The sequence below is a fragment of the Lucilia sericata genome, unplaced genomic scaffold, assembly GCF_015586225.1.
Source record: "Lucilia sericata isolate MDLA Ls3-8-SP2 unplaced genomic scaffold, ASM1558622v1 Contig004238F_arrow, whole genome shotgun sequence".
Classification (NCBI taxonomy): Eukaryota; Metazoa; Arthropoda; class Insecta; order Diptera; family Calliphoridae; genus Lucilia; species Lucilia sericata.
In genome coordinates, this window is record NW_023997195.1 from 4,411 (window position 1) to 25,283 (window position 20,873).

The 20,873-nt window shown below is 31.9% G+C and overlaps 1 protein-coding gene and 1 pseudogene across 1 annotated transcript; one reads left to right on the plus strand and one right to left on the minus strand.

Moving 5' to 3' along the window:
- Positions 1-335: 335 nt before the first annotated feature.
- LOC119615150 (GATA zinc finger domain-containing protein 14-like) lies at positions 336-15,187 on the plus strand. The gene is given in 7 exon segments (XM_037971230.1): positions 336-722; positions 4,060-4,193; positions 4,260-5,532; positions 7,321-7,704; positions 14,249-14,421; positions 14,480-14,841; positions 14,844-15,187. Coding segments are annotated over 7 exon segments (2,961 nt in total). The 5' UTR covers positions 336-431.
- A 2,483-nt stretch (positions 15,188-17,670) lies between these two features.
- On the minus strand, positions 17,671-18,424 carry LOC119615151 (annotated as a pseudogene).
- Between the last annotated feature and the right edge of the window lie 2,449 nt (positions 18,425-20,873).

Genomic DNA, 20,873 nt, shown 5'->3' on the forward strand with positions numbered 1-20,873 from the left:
TGGTGGTTGCGTTTGTTGTTTGGTTTGGTATTACCACATAATACCAAAGACTTAGGACATAAACTTTGACAAAATAAAGATAACAGACGAAAGACTTAAGAAACAAACTAGTTGTTATAAGCGGCTGTTCAATATGGGCAGCAGAGGAAAAAAACTTAAAACACGAACCTTTATCAAATATATATTACAATAAAAACAACATTAACTCTAAAAGAAAAACCTCAAATTTTAACAAATTCGCGGAATTACCAAATAATTTTATTAAAATATGAAAAAAAAGAAAAATTATAAAATTTATTTAAATAAAATTTTTTTATTCATTCCTTTGCAGTTCATGGCTTAGCTACAAACTTCAGCTTTCATGATTTACCATTGTAATTCCAATAATAAAAAAAGGAAAAAACAAACATAACAAATTTTCTCTAAATTATATGATGGCCACCTCATTATTCACCGATTGCAGCAGTATGCAGGGCTCCACCACTAGTTCATCTAGTGACATGATGACTCTTACCACTGCGGCATCTTCATGGTGTGCTATACCAGCCTCAACGCGCATCCGTTTGATACGTTTGTTAAGACCTCATAGTCGTCGAATACTGGTAACACCGGGCGCTGTACCCTCCTATGGTTTCTCTGTAAGAGGTGGCAAGGAGTTTAGTACGGGATTTTTTGTATCCAGTGTTGATCGTAATAGCGAAGCGGAACAGAAGGGTTTAAGGGTGAGTAAAATTTGCTTGTTATAAACAAGAATACGATTACAGAATATAGACTAGACTATAGACTAGACTATAGACTAGACTATAGACTAGACTATAGACTAGACTATAGACTAGACTATAGACTAGACTATAGACTAGACTATAGACTAGACTATAGACTAGACTATAGACTAGACTATAGACTAGACTATAGACTAGACTATAGACTAGACTATAGACTAGACTATAGACTAGACTATAGACTAGGACTATAGACTAGACTATAGACTAGACTATAGACTAGACTATAGACTAGACTATAGACTAGACTATAGACTAGACTATAGACTAGACTATAGACTAGACTATAGACTAGACTATAGACTAGACTATAGACTAGACTATAGACTAGACTATAGACTAGACTATAGACTAGACTATAGACTAGACTATAGACTAGACTATAGACTAGACTATAGACTAGACTATAGACTAGACTATAGACTAGACTATAGACTAGACTAGACTATAGACTAGACTAGACTAGACTATAGACTAGACTAGACTATAGACTAGACTAGACTATAGACTAGACTATAGACTAGACTATAGACTAGACTATAGACTAGACTATAGACTAGACTAGAGACTAGACTATAGACTAGACTATAGACTAGACTATAGACTAGACTATAGACTAGACTATAGACTAGACTATAGACTAGACTATAGACTAGACTATAGACTAGACTATAGACTAGACTATAGACTAGACTATAGACTAGACTATAGACTAGACTATAGACTAGACTATAGACTAGACTATAGACTAGACTATAGACTAGACTATAGACTAGACTATAGACTAGACTATAGACTAGACTATAGACTAGACTATAGACTAGACTATAGACTAGACTATAGACTAGACTATAGACTAGACTATAGACTAGACTATAGACTAGACTATAGACTAGACTATAGACTAGACTATAGACTAGACTATAGACTAGACTATAGACTAGACTATAGACTAGACTATAGACTAGACTATAGACTAGACTATAGACTAGACTATAGACTAGACTATAGACTAGACTATAGACTAGACTATAGACTAGACTATAGACTAGACTATAGACTAGACTATAGACTAGACTATAGACTAGACTATAGACTAGGACTATAGACTAGACTAGACTAGACTATAGACTAGACTATAGACTAGACTATAGACTAGACTATAGACTAGACTATAGACTAGACTATAGACTAGACTATAGACTAGACTATAGACTAGACTATAGACTAGACTATAGACTAGACTATAGACTAGACTATAGACTAGACTATAGACTAGACTATAGACTAGACTATACTAGACTATAGACTAGACTATAGACAGACTAGACTAGACTAGACTATAGACTGACTATAGACTAGACTATAGACTAGACTATAGACTAGACTATAGACTAGACTATAGACTAGACTATAGACTAGACTATAGACTAGACTATAGACTAGACTATAGACTAGACTATAGACTAGACTATAGACTAGACTATAGACTAGACTATAGACTAGACTATAGACTAGACTATAGACTAGACTATAGACTGACTATAGAACTAGAACTATAGACTAGACTATAGACTAGACTATAGACTAGACTATAGACTAGACTATGACTAGACTATAGACTAGACTATAGACTAGACATAGACTAGACTATAGACTAGACTATAGACTAGACTATAGACTAGACTATAGACTAGACTATAGACTAGACTATAGACTAGACTATAGACTAGACTATAGACTAGACTATAGACTAGGACTATAGACTAACTATAGACTAGACTATAGACTAACTATAGACTAGACTATAGACTAGACTATAGACTAGACTATAGACTAGACTATAGACTAGACTATAGACTAGACTATAGACTATAGACTAGACTATAGACTAGACTATAGACTAGACTATAGACTAGACTATAGACTAGACTATAGACTAGACTATAGACTAGACTATAGACTAGACTATAGACTAGACTATAGACTAGACTATAGACTAGACTATAGACTAGACTATAGACTAGACTATAGACTAGACTATAGACTAGACTATAGACTAGACTATAGACTAGACTATAGACTAGACTATAGACTAGACTATAGACTAGACTATAGACTAGACTATAGACTAGACTATAGACTAGACTATAGACTAGACTATAGACTAGACTATAGACTAGACTATAGACTAGACTATAGACTAGACTATAGACTAGACTATAGACTAGACTATAGACTAGACTATAGACTAGACTATAGACTAGACTATAGACTAGACTATAGACTAGACTATAGACTAGACTATAGACTAGACTATAGACTAGACTATAGACTAGACTATAGACTAAACTATAGACTAAACTATAGACTAGACTATAGACTAGACTATAGACTAGACTAGTCTATAGACTAGACTATAGACTAGACTATAGACTAGACTAGACTATAGACTAGACTATGGACTAGACTAGACTATAGACTAGACTATAGACCAGACTATAGACTAGACTATAGACTAGACTATAGACTAGACTATGGACTAGACTATAGACTAGACTATAGACTAGACTATAGACTAGACTATAGATTAGACTATAGATTAGACTATAGATTAGACTATAGATTAGACTATAGATTATACTATAGACTAGACTATATACTAGACTATAGAATAGTCTAGTCTATACTATAGTCCTTTGATTAGTTTGTGGAATATTTTTAAAAAGTTTATAAGTTAGAGAATCTAACCAAAATTACTGAAGTACTGAATTTTCTACGTTTGAAATCTTCTAATTGAATGAAAGCTCGGCATAATAGCTTAATAGTGTCACCTTAAACCAGGCACTTTTCTTCCAAATCAATAAAGACTCAAGCCAATAGGGAAATCTGATTAACAGAAAGTATTTTAAATTAGAACAGCCAAACAATGAGACACTGCAATAATATTTACACATTTTACTTTCACTAGCCAGATGTCCGATATTTAAGTTAAAATTCAAACTTTTACAGGGAAGGTCTTGCACGTACCATTTACAGAAAGTGCGTCATGTAAAGAATTCTAGACAGCAACAAACATAATATATACAAACGTGACGCACAATTTAAACACTAACATATAAAGCCTCTCACCTCACCACTCACTCTTAAAATGATCAACATACAAACTTCAAATGTGACCCAAATGACGACTGTTTAGACCAAAACATTTTAAGCAAACAAACGAACAAACAATATTTTTAAGTGTTATTTATTTTTCATTTATGTTTTTATACAGATTGGTGATCAAATATTGCGTATTAATGGATTCAGAATAGATGATGCCATACACAAAGAATTTGTGCAACTTGTTAGCCATCAAGAACGTTTAACACTGAAAGTACGCAGTGTTGGCATGTTGCCGGTAAAAGAGTGAGTTATTATTATTGTTATTGGTAAGAGATTATATTTAATCTAACATTTATTCGAAAAATTTAGCAAAGAAAATGATGGTCTTACCTGGAATGTGGTCAAGACACCCAGTATTAGTTCCACCACCTCCGAATGTTCTTATCAATCCTCGGAGCGTACGGAACGTACTCACAGCCGTAATCAAGGTGAACGTGTTATAAATGTGGTGCTTAATGTAGCACCACGCACCAAATTGGGTTTGGGCATTTGTAAGGGACCCGAATGGAAACCGGGAATATTTGTACAATTTACAAAAGAGAAAAGTGTGGCACGAGAGGCAGGCTTAAGACCAGGTGATCAAATTCTGACGGTAAATAGTATAGATTTTTCAGATGTACTATTCAGTGAGGCGGTGGCAGTTATGAAAAGTTCAAATAAATTAGATATGACAGTGCATACTGGGGCCGGTTGTGATCTATTTCCCGGAGAATCAAGTGGTTATAATAGTTCAGCTAGTTCAGTAACCGGAGATCAAAGTCCCTGCTGGGCTGATGTGAAATCAAAGAGATTAACTGCCGTCAGAGAGGAAAGTTCAAATGGAGCAAATTGGAATCAACCTTTATATGCCAATGAGCAGCGTAGATGTCGTTCAAAATCCATAACCGAAAGAAGTGCAAATTCCAACTTAACGGCCGCAACAAATTTACCCGTAAGACAAAATTCCAACACCGGCACCGCAACGAACTCTACAACACAGACAAATGTTAAAAAGGAAATTAATAAAACTATTATTAAATTATCCGAAAATGGTGCTACTTCCATAAACAATACATTTGTGGAAAATGCCACGCCTTCTTCGAGCACAGGCACCATAAGAAAAACTTTGAGCCCTGTACAAAAAGACAACCGAGAGGAACCAGCTGCCATGGAAGGCACCCTAACGAAATTTAATCAAACACCGAAAACACCCAATATATTACCACCTCCACCACCCATGGCCATGTTAAATCACACCCAACATCAGCATCAGCCACAAAATCATTCATACAATTTTGATTTGAACTCAAATTCTGCAACATCAACGTCATCTTCTAGCAATACTTTCAACAAGTGTTTGCCACCTCATGAGGAGGGCGATATTAAAATTGGTGGCGTGGCTGCCACCATGCAACGTTATCAATATGCCAATCTCCAATTGGCTAAATTGAATAAAGCAGCGGCGACCACAACAGCTTCCGGCGATAACTCAACATACTCAAATGTGAATTTGAATATGGAAAGTGAGAAATCGTCTGGTGGTTTTAACGATGGAGGCAGTCTCTCAAGTGCCATTACAGAGGAACTTAAGAAGAGAAAAGCGGTAAGTGGTATAACTTTTTTGAAATATATTTTTTACTTTGCAAGTACTTAGAGTTAAGTGTCGAGTATTTTTAAGTTGTTTGAACGATTCGAAATGGTTACAATTACGCTAATAAGGGCATTTAGAAACTTGTGGCTATTTGACCATATTGGAAGAAACCCTAGACCTGCATTTTTTGACCATTTTTAGTTATGATCTTTTTCCATCTTTCTGGCAACATACTTATGTATTCTGCGTTTCCGATTAATTTTTAAGACCTAATTTCGAGTTACCTGTTCTGAAATGAAGGCGGGTGAGCTGACATATAATCGAGCCTTGTCCCCTATGATCGCCGGACCGGCAGCTCATCGTTGTTGGGACTTGTTCTCTGAAATACAGGGCAAATACGTTGGTGCAACACATATTGTTGATTTATCTGATTCGATTTCTTTAGCTTTGGGTTATTGTAATGTATCCATTTTACATTCGACACTTTCGAAGCAATATATAACTTTTATAGATCGGCATACAGGATCTGATCTCTCAGTTGAGAATATGAGAGACAAATTTGTCTGGACACATCATCAAACTGAACAGATTGATCATCAGATCTACACTTCAAGTTCTCCTTTCTTATTATTACTAGATCAGGCTGTTGGATCTTTAGTGGCTTAAACTGATCCTCAAATTTTGGATATCACTGTCGACTTTGTCTTTCTGATAATCTAACTGTTTGGTGTTGATGACCAGAGTATCTGATTTGAAGATCGTAAAATGATGACGATCAAGTAATGCACTTTTTCTCGGGAGTTCTATGAACTAGTACACCGAATAGTAAGCTTGCAAACCGCCTTCTTAGATAGTTCATAAAATGATTCTGAGTCAATTAGTGTACTTTAAGGTGGATCTATAGACTAGTTTATAGAATAGTATAGTCTAAACTATAGTTCATTGATTAGTTTGTGGACTATTTTTAAAAAGTTTATAAGTTTGAGAATCTACCCAAAATTACTGAAGTACTGAATTTTCTACGTTTGAAATCTTCTAATTGAATGAAAGCTCGGCATAATAGCTTAATAGTGTCTCCTTAAACCAGGCACTTTTCTTCCAAATCAATAAAGACTTAAGCCAATAGGAAAATCTGGCTAACAGAAAGTATTTTAAATTAGAGTATCTGATTTGATGATCGTAAAATGATGACGATCAACTAATGCACTGGTTCTCGGGAGTTCTATGAACTAGTACACCTAATAGTAAGCTTGCAAACCGCCTTCTTAGATAGTTCATAAAATGATTCTGAGTCAATTAGTGTACTTTAAGGTGGATCTAGAACCAATATTTTGTACCGTTACAAGCATCAGCACAAGCCCATTATACCATCCCCACTATACTGATATATTTAGTAAAATTTAACACGTTTTATTATATATTTCAATATCCTTGAAGAATATTAAAATTTCAATGGATAAAATTACTTATTCAATTTGTACACTAGATTTGCAAATCAATAAAAATATAACGATTATATAACATAAATGATTTTGAAATTTTGGCAAAATATTCCAAATATTTCCTTAAATTTAAAAATTCATACTATGAATTTAAAAAATAATTATTCGTATTCAAAAATTCACAAAATTTTAAGCTTATTTTTAAAAAATTTAACAACCCTGCTTGAAATCAGAATTAGGACAAATTGTATAATAAAAGAATATCAAATAACTTTGTTGTTTATTAAAGTTTATATTATAAACAAAATGGTGTGTTTTCAAAATGAATTTATTTGTTTTGTGTTTGTCTTGTTTATAGAGACGTCAACCTCCCGCCTTTAAAGAACATGCTCCACATAATGAAATGAAACCACTACAATACGAAATGAAACGTGAGAACAATAATAATCATCAACAACAACAACAACATCACAACCAACATCATCATCACCCAACAAGTCCAACAGCAGCAACAAATTTAAACACAAATACATTGAATGGCAATGATCATCATAAAACTGCAGCTGTGAATAACAACAGCAGCAGCAACAACATCAATTGTAATAATAACAACAATAATACTCTCAATGTTGTGGATGATCAACACAGTGCTTTAATGAATGAATTCAAACAGGCCCATAAACGCATGTTTAAGAACGGCTTCAAAGAATGTGGCGGCAGTGGGGATTCTATGGAAAATCGGGTAAGTTTTTAAATCATGTTTTCAATGTTTCGGAAGTTAGGAAAGTAATTTAAATTTTGGTTTAAGAATATAAAATAGAACCGTTTAAAAGAATTTTATAGGAGTTATAATGTCAAAGTACTTAATTGAGTAAATTACTTATTTAATTATTTAACACATTTTATTTTAATTGGTGGTAAACACGTGCTACATTTCCAATAACCCACAATTGTAATTGTGGTATTGACTACTTGTTTTTTTTTTTCCAAACACAAATCAATTTAACACGCACTATTTACTGTTTTGAATTGGTTATCAGATTTCATTGATTGACTTGAATAGTGTTAAGATATTTTAAGTGTTAACAAGTTCCAATGTGAGTCATTTTAATATAAAATCAGAAAAAATCCAGAGTATAGATGATGTTTAGTTCATAGTATACACTGTATTTTAGATTCAATTGTAGATAGTGAAAACTATAGTCTAATACATAGTAAAATCTATAGTTTAATCTAAAGTCAAAACTATAGTCCAATCTATAGTCGATACTATGGACCATGGTCCAAACTATGGTCTACATTAAAGTTTAAACTAAAGTCCTCACTACAGCCCAGGTAGTCCATGCTATAATCCAAACTATAGATCTCTTCATAATCCAGTTAGTCCAAACTATAGTCTAAACTAAAGTCCACACTATAGTCCAGATAATCCACAGTCCAGATAGTCCAAACTATAGTCCAATCTATGGGTGACACCACAGTCTAAACTCTATAGTCCAGATATACCATACTATAGTCCAGACTATAAATTAATCTATAGTCCAAACTAGGGTCTACATTTCTGTCTATACTAAAGTACGCACCATAGTCCTGATAGTCCATACTATAATCCAAATTATTGCTCAGACTATAGATCAATCCATAATCCAGATAATCCAAACTAAAGTCCAATCTATGGTTGACTCTATAGTCTAAACTAAAGACCACACTATAGTTCCTACTATAGTCAAAACTTTAGCTGAGAATATAGATCAATTCATGGTCCAGAAAGTCAAAACTATACACAATCTATGGTCAACACTATAGTTTAAACTAAAATATACACTACAGTCTAGATAGTTAATACTTTAGTCTATCAATCCACAGTCTAAATAGTCCAATCTATGATTTACACTGTAGTCTAAGCACTGTAGTCCCGATTTATAATAGTATAGTCAATCAATGCATAGTCTAGATAGTCCAAACTATAGTTCAATTCACAGTCCAATCTATAGGCCAAACTATAGATCAATTCATAGTCTAAACTATAATCCAGATAGTCTAGATTATAGTCCAAACCATAGATTAATTCATTATCAGATCTTATTCCATATTCTTTACTGATTTTATTATTTACAAGATCTTAAAATATAAACCTTAAATTTTAGGTGTTGTTTAAGAATGAGATAAGACTGAGAATGAGGACCCAAGGGCAACATTAAGAAAGTTCAAAACCCAATTATTTTTTCTAAATTTTTCAAATAAATTCAAAATTATCAGAATAAACTTGTTAATATTTCTATAACTTTCTTATGAAAAATAAACCATAAATCCTTTTTCCGATAATTTTCCGGATACACATATTAATCGAGGAAATTTATAATAACTCAATTATTAAACAACCGATACTTAAACAAGTATCTGCTTACGTGGGAAAATATTAGCTAAAACTGAAATTAAAAGCTTTAACTTATTCTCTTCTTTTATAGACCCACATGTCTGACTGAGTATAACTTTCAATTTACATACATTTGTAAACATTTTCTCAAAAATATAATTTCCATTATCTAACATTGTTTTTGACATTCAATCTGGGTTTGAAGTCAAGGTCTTTTTGTGTTTTTTTTAGCAACAAATTCTCTCAACTATTTATTTTTCCCCTAAGCTCGGTTTTATTAAAGTCACCACAAAAATGCTTAAAGAATTTAATAACATTCGCTTTGGTTTCATTTTTCCAACTCATATAAAGATAATTTTCACATCACACCTGTATCCGCGGCTATAAACATTATTTAAACAATCATACTGTATGTCTTTCGTAGTGCATTCATCTCTGTGAGTTTATTAATTTATGAATTTTATTTATTGGTTTTACCAACGACCTTAAAAGCCAACACATAACACGACACACCATACCACACCACACCATTCCATACCATTGCAAAGTTTCAACTTTTCAACTGTGCCGCATACTATTTGACTATTTGTTGTAAGTAAGAGTAAGTAGTTTTGTAGTAAGTTTCATTTTTTCTGTTTAGCAAGTAACTACTATGGATACTAAAACTTTAAAACATGCAATAAATAGTAGTAGATACTCGCACCAGAAAAATATTTTGTACCCAGTACCATTACACGGCACGACTACATGAATTTCGAACAAACTTCGAATGTTGGTGTTAAATAAATAACTTTATATTGTACAATAATCTGTTTTTTTTTGCTATTTTTATACATTTACTTAAGATGTTTGTTATTTGCGATGTTTTGCTTGTGTACAGAGTTTTAAAGGAATTGTATAAAGTCCATAATACAGTAGACCAGATTATAGCCCAGACTAAATACTACCCTATAGACTATAGATCAAACTATAGCCCTGATTATAGTCAAGACTATAGACCGGACTATAATCAAGACTATAGACCAGACTATAGTCAAGTCTATAGACTATTGACGAGACTGTAGACCAGACTATAGTCATGGCTCTATGCCAGACTATAGCAAAGATTATAGTCAAGACTATAGACCATACCATAGCCAAACTATAGACAAGATTATAGTCAAGAATATAGACTATATGAACCAGTCTATAGCCAAAATATAGAAGAGACTATAGACGAGATTATAGTCAAGACTATAGCCAAACTCTAATCCATGTTATACTCAAGGCCAAGCTATATACCAGACTATAGTTAAGACGAGAGTGCATAATACAGTATACCAGTTTATAGACCAGGTTAAACACTAGCCTATAGGCTGTAGACCAAACTATAGCCCAGATTATAGACATGACTGTAGACCGGACTACAATCAAGACTATGGTCAAGTCTATAGAACAGACTATTGACGAGAATGTAGGCCATGCTGTAGTCATGGCTATATGCTAGACTATAGTAAAAATTATAGTCAAGACTATAGACCAGACTATTGACGAGAATGTAGAATGTAGGCTGTAGTCATGGCTATAGTAAATAGACTATAGTCGAGACTATAGACTATAGTAGCGGCTATAGACCCGACTATAGTCGAGACTATAGACGATACTATAGCCAAACTATAGACGAGATTTTAGTGAAGGCTAGGCTATAGACCAGACTATAGTCTTAACTATAGTCAAGACTATAGACCAGCCTATAGTCAAGACTATAATTAACACTATAGTCAAGACTATAATTAAGACTGTAGACCAGGTTATAGACAAGACTATGGACCAGACTATAGTCGAGACTATAGACCAGGCTATAGTCAAGAGCACAGACCATAAACATTAGTACTGACTAAACACCAGACTATAGACCAGATTACAGATTAGACTAAACACAAGACAGAAGTCAAGACCAGACTATATACCAGACTTTAGTTTAGACTGCAGTCCCGACTTTAGATCAGACTTTATACAAGACTGGTCTGTAGTCTTGTCTATAATCTTAACTTTAAGCGAAACTATAGTCTAGACTATAGACTAGACTATAATCTTCCCTTAAGTTTAGACTATAGACCACGGCCTATAGGATAGACTACAGTCTATCCTATAGGCTGGAATATAAGCCACACTATAGTCTAGACTATGAACCAAATTGTAGTCTAGGCGTTAGGCCAGACTATAGGACTGACAATTGCCAAGACTTTAGTCCAAACTTTAATCTTGACTATTGTCCAAAACATAGACCGGACTACATTCTAGTCTATAGACCTTAATATAGACCAGACTCTAGTCTATACTATAATATATTTATAGGGTCAAACTTGACCAAATATAGTTTCTTTATAATCTTCTATAAAAATGGTGTCGATTGGGAAATTCTTTATACGACCTTAATACTCGCAAGTTTTAACAATTTTTGTTATAAATTTTAAAAGTCTACTAATCTATAAGCTACGCTTTAAAGATCTGGCTTTATGATCACATTATTGTTGCTTTTGTTGTAGATTTTACTATCGCTGCTAATCGATTATTACATATTGATTTCACAAAAAAAAAAAAAAAAAAAAACTAAGAGATGTCAGAGAGTATGAGAGACCCTCCAACGGAACAAAACGAACGAAAGAGCCAAATATTATATTTATAATATAAAGGGTCTTAACCATTGTTATTGTTTTAAAACAAACATATAGAGGTTTCAAAAAAGATGATGATTCATAAACGAAATTAAAAAAAAATAATAATATTTTTAGGTTCTTACGAGTACTAGTACTCGTAGCAGTGTACTAACATCTGCATCAGAAATATTTTATCTTATCTTTGATGTTGTTGTTTTTTTTTTTGTATCTGTTTTCACTGATTACTGTTGTTGTCTCATTTTGTTTAGATTGTCTATATATATTGTGCAAAATTGTCAATAGATATTTTTATGAAAAAAAAAAAAAATAAATAATAATGGAAAAATAACACAATACCAAACAACTAACTAATTTAGTACTTTTGTTTTTTAATATTTACTCATACCATCAACTAAACAACCAACCAATCTCCCCACACACTCTTGCAAATTGCCACCATAAAGTGGCAATAGCCATTCAACTAGCTATCAGCCACCAAACCAAACCACCACAACCAACTCAACCAACGATCAAACAGTCAATAGTCAAACAGCCCAACAATAGAGTGAGTGCGTTAAGAAAAATATAAATTTTTATTTTATTTTAAAACGTTGAATGGTGCGGTGGAATAGCAACGTGCAAAAAAACAAATCAGTTACAAACAGCGGCTAATAATTTATTAACAATTTCTGTGAATATAATCTTTATTATTTAAAACATCTTCCATAAGGAAAAACTAACAACAATAAAAAAAAGAAATTTCTTGAAAAAACGCAAAAATTTACAAGAAGTTGCAGTAAAAACACGGCAAAAAAATGCAAAATTATTTTGACAATGAAGCACATCATCAGCGTTACACGCAACAATGAAACCGGCTCGTGGTGGAAAGTGTTTGGTAACTTTGAGTACTTATGAGGTATGTAGACAACAATAACAACAAATAGACTTGCTACACAAATTATTAAATGCAACAACAACATCTAACAACATATTTGTGTGTTAATCATAAATAAGCAACATGCATATTCGTTAGAGAGTCGTGTACCTAGTCCACCTCTTATTTATGTGTGCACATCTGAGAAAGATCAGGTGTGTGTGCGAGGGTTTTATGTGTAGGAATAATATATGAATTTCATTAAACGAGGGCCCTGCCATTAATATATGGGGACTTAACTACTTCGCATGTAGGAGTTTTAGCAATAAAATGCAATTTTATTTAGTGATGCCAATAGTTTCTTCTAAGATTCAAGACACTTACTGTAAGCGGAAGAAATTGGTCTAAATATTAAGCAACCACCTACTTGATAGTTTTCATTATAAATTGACAAGTCTCTATTATATAAGTTTTGAACTTATAACCGGTAATCATACACTGGACTTATTTTATACCGGTTTCATTCTTTGTCTCGATCAATATCGGTCTATAATTCTCTCTAACCCCTATATGTGGTCTTTTCTAGAAAATCGTTTAAACCAGACACTTTAACAAACCCTCGTATGGCAGATTAAATAGTATAGCGAAATTATTTTCTGAACAAAAGTGTTATTTTTTTTCGTAAACATCTGTTTAAACTGCGTATTTTACATGTTTTTCTCCTCTTTTGTCTTAAAAGTGTCGAAAAAGATTAAAGCTATTAAACATGTGTCACACGAAATGGAAAGTTTATTTGAAGAGTAAACAAGAAATTTCTTAAATTTCTCAATTAATTGATTAAATAAAATATAAAAAATATTTTATCTAAATCGAAACATTTCAAGCAAAAAGCAATGTCAAACAATGTCTAAGCGCTTTATTCATTACAAAAACAAAAATTATAAATATAAACAAGAAAATTAAATAATTAAAATGTAATTAAATGTAAAATTGTTGTTATGATTACAATGACTAAATATTTGGTAACAAATGATACAACAACAAGTTAATTTAATTAAAAACAGTGTGTGTTCCAATTATTTTATGTCATAGTGTAATGTAATTGTTTAGTTAATTTTACCGTTATCTTTGTTTATCAGAAAACATTTTTATAAATATAAATAAACATGATATTGTTGTGAAAGATTTCTAAGATATTTCTACAGTTAAACGGAAATGATGATTCTTCAATTAAAGATTTATTATTTTATAGTAAACTGGTGGTTAATATTAAATTTACATTTAAAACTTATTATTTATACAATTTTATAAGTGGAGAAGAGAATAGATTTTTAAATAAAATAGATTTTTTTTAATTGACTAAAATACTACTTCTCTTATTTTTATTACATTGCAGGATCGAAAGGAGGCACTGTTAAATACCACAATATTGGATGATGCTGGTACCTGTCGATCTAAAGGACCTAAAATAAACTCTCTAACACAAACAAACAACAACAGCAAAATGATACATTGGACAGTAGAGAGCCAAACAAACAGGAGACATATAGTCATATACCAAAACCACCGGTAAGAAAAAACAATTTGTAAAAAATGATTAATAATATTAAAGAAATTCTTAACCCTCCCTAAAGCCTCTACAGATGACCAATAACAACACCTATAAAGTCAACAATAACACAACATCTGAACGTTTAACAAATGGTGTTCAAAATGGAAATACTTACAATGGCAATGACACTTACAGCAGACCCAACAAATCATCATCTGCCTCTACCAATGGTTTCAACAACAACAACAACACTGCCACCAACAACACTCAAGCAAATAGACAAACTTTACGTTTGGGTACTGTTACCATAGGAGAATACCGCCAACCTTCCAATATGAGAAGAGAACCAGAAAAATTCGATTTTCTAACGACGCAAAAGAAAGGTAGAGATTCAGGTGATACCACACCTACAAATGAGGCCTTACAAAGTGAATTACAAGTACTCTGTCACGTGCAAATCTACGCAAATCCAATGGCAATTCATATACCGAACATCAGCGTAATTGTCCTTTGCATCAGCAACAGCAGCAATTGCAACAACAACAACGCCAAAGTGTGGATTATGGCAATAATGGTTTTTCGGTAGAGGAAATGTCTAAGAAATTACAAAAATCATCCATAAATGATAATAATTCGGGGGAAATGTTAACGAAAACAAATAATCGGGCGGTGAATGGTGCCTCTGGAACGACAGGTGTTGGTATTTTAAAGAATGGTAATCGTAATGGCACCAGTAGTAGTAAATCTACCGAGAATCGATTAAGTTGGTTAATGTTTAAGTAAGAATGTTTTGAAAAAAAGTGAAATTTCGGAAGCATTTCGAATTTGCCTAAAAAAATGTTGTCACAAAGTATATTTTTGCTAATTTCAGCTTAAATGTATTATAAATTGTTATATTATTATTTCGCCTGGCCTTTTAATATCTACCATTGTTTTTTATATGCTTCTTTAAGAAAATTTTTGTTAAAAATTACATTTTATTATAAATTTTTAATTATAAGCAGAATATAATTTAGTTTTATGTGCAATAAAATCTCAAAATGTATATAATTAAAAAGAAATAAAATAATAAAGCAAACGAAAATTATTAACATTTCGTTTAATTTAAGTAATTATAGATCAGATCATTAGTAGATGACACGCCTCTTTTTACGCCTACTTTTAACATTTATAGTAACAAACGAGTAATCAGTGCGAGATAAAAAGTACTGAGGCAAAGCACCATGATAACTAACTAACTAACTAATACTAACTAACTAACTAACTAACTAACTAACTACTAACTAACTAACTAACTAACTAACTACTAACTAACTAACTACTAACTAACTAACTAACTAACTAACTAACTAACTAACTAACTAACTAACTAACTAACTAACTAACTAACTAACTAACTAACTAACTAACTAACTAACTAACTACTAACTAACTAACTAACTAACTAACTAACTAACTAACTAACTAACTAACTAACTAACTACTAACTAACTAACTAACTAACTAACTAACTAACTAACTAACTAACTAACTACTAACTAACTAAACTAACTAACTAACTAACTAACTAACTAACTAACTAACTAACTAACTACTAACTAACTAACTAACTAACTAACTACTAACTAACTACTAACTAACTAACTAACTAACTAACTAACTTACTAACTAACTAACTACTAACTACTAACTAACTAACTAACTAACTAACTAACTAACTAACTAACTACTAACTAACTAACTAACTACTAACTAACTAACTAACTAACTAACTAACTAACTAACTAACTAACTAACTAACTAACTAACTAACTACTAACTAACTAACTAACTAACTAACTAACTAACTAACTACTAACTAACTACTAACTAACTAACTAACTAACTACTAACTAACTACTAACTAACTAACTAACTACTACTAACTAACTAACTAACTAACTAACTAACGAACTAACTAACTAACTAACTAACTAACTAACTAACTACTAACTAACTAACTAACTAACTAACTACACTAACTAACTAACTACTAACTAACTACTAACTAACTAACTAACTAACTAACTAACTAACTAACTAACTACTAACTAACTAACTACTACTAACTAACTAACTAACTAACTAACTAACTAACTAACTAACTAACTACTAACTACTAACTAACTAACTAACTAACTACAACTAACTAACTAACTACTAACTAACTAACTAACTAACTAACTACTAACTAACTAACTACTAACTAACTAACTAACTACTAACTAACTAACTAACTAACTACTACTAACTAACTAACTAACTAACTAACTAACTAACTAACTAACTACTAACTAACTAACTAACTACTACTAACTAACTAACTAACTACTAACTAACTACTAACTAACTAACTAACTACCTAAACTAACTAACTAACTAACTACTAACTAACTACTAACTAACTAACTAAGTAAGTAAGTAAGTAACTAACTAACTAACTAACTAACTAACTAACTAACTAACTAACTACTAACTAACTAACTAACTAACTATAACTAACTAACTACTAACTAACTAACTAACTAACTAACTAACTAACTAACTAACTAACTAACTAACTACTAACTAACTAACTAACTAACTAACTAACTAACGAACTAACTAACTAACTAACTAACTAACTAACTACTAACTAACTAACTAACTAACTAACTAACTAACTACTAACTAACTAACTAACTAACTAACTACTAACTACTAACTAACTACTAACTAACTAACTAACTAACTAACTAACTAACTAACTAACTAACTAACTACTAACTAACTAACTAACTAACTAACTAACTAACTAACTAACTAACTACTAACTACTACTAACTAACTACTAACTAACTACTAACTAACTAACTAACTAACTAACTAACTAACTACTAACTAACTAACTAACTAACTAACTAACTAACTAACTAACTAACTAACTAACTAACTACTAACTAACTAACTAACTAACTAACTAACTACTAACTAACTAACTAACTAACTAACTAACTACTAACTAACTAACTAACTAACCAACCAACCAACCATCCAACGAACGTGTGGACAATAAATATACATATATGCGAAATTCTATCGGTTACACTTTTTAATAAACGTCTAATCGATATTATAGAAAAATCTTTCATCGATTTTTATATCAACATCCTATAGTTATCTGTGGTTTCTTCTTCGATATAATAAATAATTATGGTAAATGTTACTATACTATCTACATACATTTATTAAATTTAATTTCTACATTTATCCCATAAACTATTGACTCAACAAACTACAACTGGTCGAATAATTCCTCCACGAAGATTGTGAATAATTCGAGTCTACATGCACCTGAGCATAACAAAGTTCCTCTTCGCCCAGGACATCAGTACTCGAAAAGGGTGAAGAACAGGAGATGTGAAAAAGATTGGGATGTAAGAGACGTATAGTGGCAACACGTTCACGCCAAGTTTTCCAGAAGAGCTAAAAAAAACAAATTAGATTTTTAATTTTAAAAATATTTCGCCAACTTACACTTTTATATAGATGACCGCCAAATTCAAATAGCATAGGTTTCTCCTCTTCACACAAATAGAAATGCGCATAATATTTCTATTCTTTTTGCGAAAGAAATTTAATTTAACAAATTGCAAAGGCATGAGGCTTACTAATTGGAAAGTTTCTATTTCGGGATCTAGACCTTTGTAATCGAAATCTTCCAGATCGGTGCCATCGAAGTCATCACAGCCAAAGATTATTTTAGAGCGGGTTAAGCCTAATATTTTTTAAATGCAAATATGTTTATTTCTATTAAAAAATAATTTTAAATCCTATATGATATTGTCTAAGACCTTCGCCGTATTCGGTGACTTGAGTAAAAGGATTTTCTACTATAACCGGTTCATAGATGTCGCGATATTCAGCCAGCATTAGTTTTTGTATACGAAACATATGCTAGAAATCGTGTTAGGAAATTAACAAATATGAAATATATTTTTATTTTTCAAATGTTTAAATTAATTTAATTCCATTTGTAAGGTAAATTACAAATGGAATTGAGTTAAAGATTGATTCAAAATTTTTTTATTTCTGTTTCGTAAGAAAACACGGCAACAAATTAAAAAAAAAATTATTTTTAAAGCAAAATACATCTTTAAATGTATCAACTGGTAGCGTTTTAATATTCTAGATAATCGGAAACCATATCTCCTTGAAATTACCCGAATTATTAAAAGGTCGAATTATACATGTTCTACTGTAATTTTAAATCGTTATCACAGCAACAGAGCTTTACGTTTATTTTTACATTACAAAGCTTTTAGTGTCCATTATTACTAACATTACTGCTATCAACTTGATAACTTTGGATCTTAATTAACAGCTGCATGTTAATAAAATAACCAAACAGCAAAAGCTTTATCTGAAAGCTTTTTTAATTAAACTGTTAAATCAATTTCTGCAACATAGTAGAGACTAAGTCAAGCCGCCGACATAATTTAAAAAAACATCGTTGGACGGCTTAAAATTTTCGGCGCCGTTAATTTGATGCTCCGCAATTCTCCCAAAGAGATTTGATAAAATTCGGTTTTTTGTCCAAATGTGCTGCACGAAATGCAGCAGTGCCTAGCCTAGGCCCTAGGCACAGGGTCACAAAGTATACAGAGGTGTCACTTTTGACATTTAAAAAAGTCTAAAATCAGCTTTTGTTTGATTTTGAAATTGTTTGGTGAGAATACCCTGTGACAGGGTATACAGAGGCGTCACGAGCAAAAAACTATTTCCCTCTCTTTCGCACAAAACGAATTCAATAATTTTTTTTAGCTGTATTTTATATACCTCTTCTCACCAAACAATTTCAAAATCAAACAAAAGCTGATTTAGGACTTTTTTAAATGTCAAAAGTGACACCTCTGTATACTTTGTGCCCTAGGGCAGCTTATAATCGCAGGGTAACTTTGTGTTATAATTGCCCATAAAAATTCCAGTGTTTGTGTGTCATACAGGTGTAACTGCAACTGGCGTCGGTGGAAGCTGCATATGGGGAGCTGGTATTCCCACTAATGTTAATACTCATGACGTGGTTTCGGAGTTCGAATCACGCGGTTGCATATAGTTGCCTTATACTCCAGCCGTCTCACCACATTTATAACGTGCCTTTGCCAAGAACAAACGAGTGTTTTACTCTGTGATGCTGATCCGGAATTGGATACTTCGTAAATGTTAGGACCATGACTCGAGAGGTTGAAGTTCTATTATGGGTGTAAGACGTATGTTTTAAACACTTACAACACCGGCCGGCAAGAGTACTGGAATAGCTTTTGGTGATTGGCATCCTTATAATATGCATGTTCAATGTACCATTTAAGGTAAGCACTGCTATAGTAAAATTTTTACCAATAGAGGCTAAGTTTTGAAAAGAACTCGACTATGGTTGATATGTTCACTTATGGGCCGATAGGAACAATAATTTAAAACTGTACTAACATTAGCATAAACGCTGTGGCGCCAACTACATATTTATAAACAACAACGCTTTTCACAAAACGTTTTTGGCCAACATCTTCTTCCTCTTTTTTAAGTCAGTCAATAAGTCAGTCGTTCAGTAAAAACAAAATATAAAAAATAGCAAACAAATAAACAAGATTATTACACACAACTTCGAATGTAAAACTACCAGACGTAAGACATTTAAGTGTGGTTTACAGGCGTTTGGTAAAGTTTACTTTCATTGTAGGCTTTCATACTTACATGTATGTATGTATGTACGTATGTATAATCAAAAGAAAAGTAGTCTATTTTTCTTGTATCTGGACCAGACAATTCCATTATAATATAACAGTAAACGACTTAATTTAAACTTAACCGCTAACGACGACATTTCCTTCCTAGTGTTGTGATAGAGACATCATCTAACTAACTAACCCATTTTTTTTTTTATTTATAATTTTTGTTGTTTTATGGTCATGGACATAAATTATGAATGAATGCCTGGAATGATGAGTGTTTTTCGTCAGGTATTTATGTACATATATGAAACCAGGCATGGGAAATTGACGTTTGAAATAGTACTATCTTAGCCCAAGAAAGTTATTTTTGGAAAATAAAAGTACTTTCTGCTTATTGTATCCGATCGTTAAAATTTTATATATTTTTAAATATTGGAAAAATGTAGACTCTTAAAATTCTGGAATGAATCTGTTATGTATTTGAGGTTTCTAAACTTTCTATGGACAGATCTATTATTGAATATATCAGCTAGTCTATTATCCAGTGTAGTAATTATCCTATTGACTAGAGTACTGACTAATCTATTGACTATTAACTAGTCCATGGACTAGTCTATTATTTGATATAATCTAGTGTTTTGGCTACTATAATGACTAGTGTTTTGACTTAACTGGACTATGTACTAGTCCATTGGTTTATATATTTAATAGATATAAACTAT